This window comes from Bemisia tabaci, chromosome 3, assembly GCF_918797505.1.
Source record: "Bemisia tabaci chromosome 3, PGI_BMITA_v3".
NCBI lineage: Eukaryota > Metazoa > Arthropoda > Insecta > Hemiptera > Aleyrodidae > Bemisia > Bemisia tabaci.
The window spans coordinates 29,008,360-29,013,788 of record NC_092795.1 but is presented as its reverse complement, the minus strand read 5'-3'; the positions used below and the strand labels follow the sequence as shown (position 1 = coordinate 29,013,788).

Here is a 5,429-nt window from a genome sequence, read left to right as displayed (position 1 = left end):
TCCAGTGCAAGATAACATCTTCTCATGACGTCACGCGTCAATATTGTAATTTATTACTGCAAAGAGGGTAATATTCATAGCACCTGGAATTTAAAGGTACCGAATTCATAACATCTACGATTTAAAGGTCTCTCATAGAAATCTCAAGCATGACAAGCTAAGAAATTTTACTTAAACGGTCCTAAATTACCTTTAAATATTGAAAGAATGTTAAAAATTTAAAATAGCGTCAGTGATTTCAAACTGTTAAAATTACTGCTAAAACTGCTGGTGTCGTAGATAAAATATACGTTCATACATGACGTAATGCTTTAAGGAGGCAGCGAGGACAAAGGGTGCCTAAATTGCCCCTACTTGTGAGGAACCGAACCTGCTGTCAAGTTGAAATCGATGAGTAGCTTCAATTTTTTTTCTTTTTGTCTGGAAATTCCAATTTAAAACGACCGATTTTCCTTAAGTAATGTGGTGAGCGGGTTGACAGAAAAACAAATTAATTTCAAAGGGGGCTTAGTGCTGCCTGGCATGGATGAAGGTAGGGCAACAAATCGAGGGAAAACGTGCTGTTACTCATGGACGGCTTCTATATTGATCGGTGAAAGTTAGTTAGTTAGTATAATTTTAAGACATTCAGCGTCACAGGCTATTAACGTCTTTACAGATAATTTTGAAAAACTACGTATAGCTCATATGTTTGGCAAATACATACTTGATACATCCTTATTTCGTACACCGTATCTCCAAACTTGTCAAAGAAAATGATTTCACCGTGCGTGAAATTAGTAGTGCCCGAATCCGGCGAAAAGGACCTCGGCCTTTTGCAAATGCGGAGAGATGCAATTGAAGAACATTGAAAACGCCCATTTCTTGTTTATGAATTGAATTTTGCAACTTACGATGTGTGATAGCGCATTCTCATGAATTTTTAATGAAACTTTTAATGAGTACTTTTGTGCTTTATTTCTCACCCGCCCGCGGTCCATTTTGGATAATACCTACGTGCATCATGGCCAACAGGATGCAGTCTACACGCGAATTGACTCCGACTTGAATTCCTTTCACGCCCATTGCTGAAATTCGGCCTGCAACTCTAATCCTTCCCGCTTAATTTGATAGTGTCTTTCACTACTCTAAATTTCGGGTATAAAAGTCTCGGTGATTCCCCCTATCTTCATCAGTTAACTCCGTGCTTCAGTACAGCCTCCATCAGCTCCAATCCATCAGAATGGCTTTCAAGGTAAGCGTATCTGAAACGTATCCCTCGAACGGTTAAAGTTCTTAAAGTGATTCTGTAGATCTTCGGAGAAAAAATCGATCAGTTTGTAGTCTCTGGATTTTAGAGCCTTTTTTACCAAAAATCCTCGAATGCAACTTTTCACTGAAGTCCCCCACTGAAGTTTCTTAAGCACATAGATTTTGAAGTACTTCATTTCATTTCTTCGTCAAATCTCGGGTAAAAATACCTGACAGACTACAAGGCGGTAGAGATTTTTGAAACATTTTCTTAAAATTTGATACCTACTGTAAGTTGTTCGACCGGGAATCAATCGTTCTCTAAAGTGCTGATTATCTACCTCCTACATGAAGCCCATACACCCCAAGACCGAGTTATTTGCGACACTTCGCAATTGGTTACTTTTCTGTATAACAGTTTTTAAGTGTTTTGAAAAGCAAGGAATCTGCTAATTGGTTTCTCGTCAGAGCTCTCCTGATGTAATAGTCCAAATCACGTTTTACTATCCAAGAATCAAACTTCAGTATGAGGCAATCACATATAAACCTTTTGATTATCACTTGATTCCATCTGTGATTTTATTTAAAATTTGTCTTCCAATGAACAGAAAGGAACCACCTAACCAGGACTACTTAATGAAGAGTCTATTTTCTTACCCCTAAATAGTTTTTATCACTGTCAACCGTAAATAGTATTAATCAAAAATTCAATACAAAACACGTTCCTCGTGACAAGGAATTTGAGTTTTAATCGACAAATATCCTTCATTCGACGTATCTCCCCGTGCTGTCTTGAAAAATTTGTTTCAAGCGTTTTAGTTCTTTTTCTATATTGCAGACATTGCGGTTGAATTGGATGATTTGCTGCCCGGAACGTTAAAGATTTTTAAAAAGTTTCCCCCAAAATTATGTTCATTGAGCTCTGAACTTTGGATGTTCACAGCTTTGATTGCTTATGACTATTTTTGGTGCTTTTACGCCCATCGGTCTGTAAAGCACTCTTTTTGTAGTAATGCCGGCATCTACGTTAGAGTTTCTCATCTCCAAGCCCGGAATTTTACGGTGCAGGCCAAGACCACTTTTACTCGAAATTTTCTTGGCAGCTCTTTCTGTATATTTCAATCGCATTACTTTTAGTGGGTTTGTTGCACACTAAGAGCCCATTCAACGGAGTAGATTACCCGTGGTAAAATTGCCCGAAAAAAACGCCGAGTATATCGGAAACGGCCCAAATTCACCCATTTATGGAAAAGTGCGCTCAATATCACGCATTTTCAAATTTACCGTTCTCGAGTACGGCTTTTTTACTAGAGTTAGTCCAACTCAAACAAAAAAACCAGAAACACAAACCTAACGTTCACTACTTTTGTTACAGTTCGTAATCTTAGCTGCCCTCGCAACCGTAGCCAGGTGCGGCTACGCCGGCTCAGCCTACGCAAATGGAGCAGCTCTAGCCGGTGCCGGCTACGGAGCAGGAGCTGGCTACGGAGCCGGAGCTTACGGCCACGCTGCCGCATCCCCCTTGGCTTACGGCCACGCTGCGGTGGCAGCCCCCGCGAGTTACGGCCACGAATTGTACCCTGACGCGCACCCCGCCTACAAATTCGAATACAGCGTCCACGACCCACACACCGGAGACTCCAAGACCCAGGCTGAATCCCGCAACGGTCACCACGTCAGCGGCTTCTACTCCGTAGGCGAACCCGACGGAAGCACCAGGACCGTCCACTACGCCGACAACGGCCACGGTTTCGAGGCCACCGTACACAAGGAACCCGGCCACCACCCCGTTGTTGCCCCAGCCCCTGTCCATGCTGCCCCCCTCCACGTCCCTGTGGCACCCGCCTACCACGCAGCTCCGGCACCCGCTTACCATGCAGCTCCGGCATCCGCGTACCACGCCTGAAACTTTCTAGTCAGTCCATGTGATCGTTTTAGTGTAAAATTAGTCAATTCAAATAAACAACCGTTAAATTGATCCGATTTGCCATTTATTCAAAAATATGACGTTTTTCCACTGAAAAGATTTTCGTGATCTCCAAACATCCTCAAGTAAAAAGTTCTTACTGAACACGTCTTTAGATGTAGAATATCTTAAGTCAATAATTTCTTGTAATCTCACGATGCTCATATAGGGTTATTCAAAAGTCATGCACCACCGGCCATAACTTTAGTTCTAATTAAGATATCGATGTGCGGTTTGTGACGTTTTTCCTCATATTGAGAGGGAAACTTTTTAGGTACTTTCCAGTTTTTGACCGCCGTAGGGGGCGGGGTGCAACTCAAAAATTTCAAATGGCTACCCCACTCATGGCCAATGGTACGTGACTTTTGAATAACTCTGTATATACGGAATCTCAGAGAATGACGCATTTTATGAAAGCAATCAGATTATAGAATTGAATAATTAATCCCATACATCCAATCATTAGCTTAAAAGTAGTTGACGTACGTCAGAAGTAACACAATATCATGAGTCAATAATGGAGATGTTGCATGTGTGACTCTGAAACTCAAGTCTATATAAAAATCCTAATTTCTTATTTGTTTAGCATTACTAGTTAGGTTGTTTCTGCTCCAATCCGCTCTGTAAATGAATTCAATTTCATCGATCCTAATTGTAAACAAACAAATGGAAAGTCAATCAAGTTTATCAACCACCACAAGAGATTAATAATGAAAAAGTCTATCAAAATCCTAATTCCTTATTTGTGTAGGAATACATTCTTACAAGAGGGGATGTAAATGGTTCTCACGGATTCATCGCCTCGTGTCGGGTTCTCATCCTTGGCGGACGGGTATGGCCCGTTTTCTGGAGTCGTGCTGGCGCGGCGCACAGTGAATCGAGTCAATCAGAGAGGTACAATTTTTTACTAAAACTGCAAATTTTGATGTTTATTCCGTCACATTTTAACTTTTGAAGGGCGGTTTCAGAAGAAAATTTTTCGAGGAAACCAATGGAACCACCTTTAGAACCACAAAGTTTTGCCTAAACAGAGTTATAACACTGGAAAAAAAAAACACATCGGATCTTGAGTCCAGACACTTAAAAACACCGACAAGAGAAAATACTCTTGATTCAATCGGATTTTTGCTTAAATCAAGAACCAAGCCTCATAATTTGAGCGGATTTCCTTTCGATTTAAGCAAATATCTGATTGAATCATGAGTTCTTTTTCTTGTCCATGTTTTGAAGAGTATGGACTCAAGATCCAATGTGTTTTTTTTTCAAGTTTAGACTAATTTCATGCACGGTGAAATCATTTTCTTTGAGTGCCGATTTTCTTCGACAAGTTTGGAGATACCGTGTATACGAAATAAGGATGTATCAAGTATGTATTTGCCAAACATATGAGCTAGTTTTCACCGATCAATTTAGAAGCCGTCCATGAGTACCAGCACGTTTTCCCTCGATTTGTTGCCCTCCCCTCATCCATGCCAGGCAGCACTAAGCCCCCTTTGAAATTGCCTCTTAATTTGAGTGGATTTCCTTTTGATTCAGGCAAAAATCTGATTGAATCAAGAATATTTTTTCTTGTCAATGTTTTCAAGAGTCTGGACTCCAGATCCAATGTGTTTTTTTTCCAGTGAAGCGTTTAAATTTTGTCCGGCCTCTCCTGTTGACTCGATCCACCGTGCGGCGCGGCGTTTTGGGCGGAAATGGAGGCGCGATCACGATCGGAAATAAAAAACTGATACTCTGCAACGGAGGCGAAGTTGGAGGCGGGAAAAAATCCCCCGCCAATTATGCCGGCCCGTTTATCCGTTTGATAACCGCTCCGAAGATGACACTTTCACTTCCTGGACCGGCACAGCTCCTCACTTTTCGTCTCCCGTGCGTGATGCGTGCCTCCGCCACACACACCGCGCATTTCCGCGACCCCCTTGCCGAAGTTCCATCGAAATCCCGGTTAATTCGTCAAAATTACCAATTGATCCGTTGACATTGCAGAGTGTCTACTAGCCCGGAAAGTTTGGAAATAGTACTGATTTCTGATGGGCGGCCCGGAAGTGCTGAAAAAGTGTGGAAATTCCGCAAGAAGGTCCGGAATTTTTCCCGCATTCTGTCACTTTTGTCGCAATATGAGCTGGAAATTCAAATTTTTGAACTTGTCGAATTTCGTCAATTAATTGGAGGTACTGAATTTTCCTTCATATCACTGGAAAAAACCACATTGGATCTAGAGTCCGGACTCTTA

General features: G+C 41.6%; 1 protein-coding gene across 1 annotated transcript; it reads left to right on the top strand.

Annotated features, from left to right (window-relative positions):
* Positions 1-787: 787 nt before the first annotated feature.
* LOC109031036 (larval cuticle protein A3A) lies at positions 788-3,163 on the top strand. Its single transcript, XM_019042306.2, has 2 exons — positions 788-1,234; positions 2,606-3,163. The coding sequence occupies exons 1-2, from the start codon at positions 1,223-1,225 to the stop codon at positions 3,134-3,136; spliced, it is 543 nt and encodes a 180-aa protein (XP_018897851.2). The 5' UTR covers positions 788-1,222; the 3' UTR covers positions 3,137-3,163.
* The last annotated feature ends 2,266 nt before the right edge of the window (positions 3,164-5,429 follow it).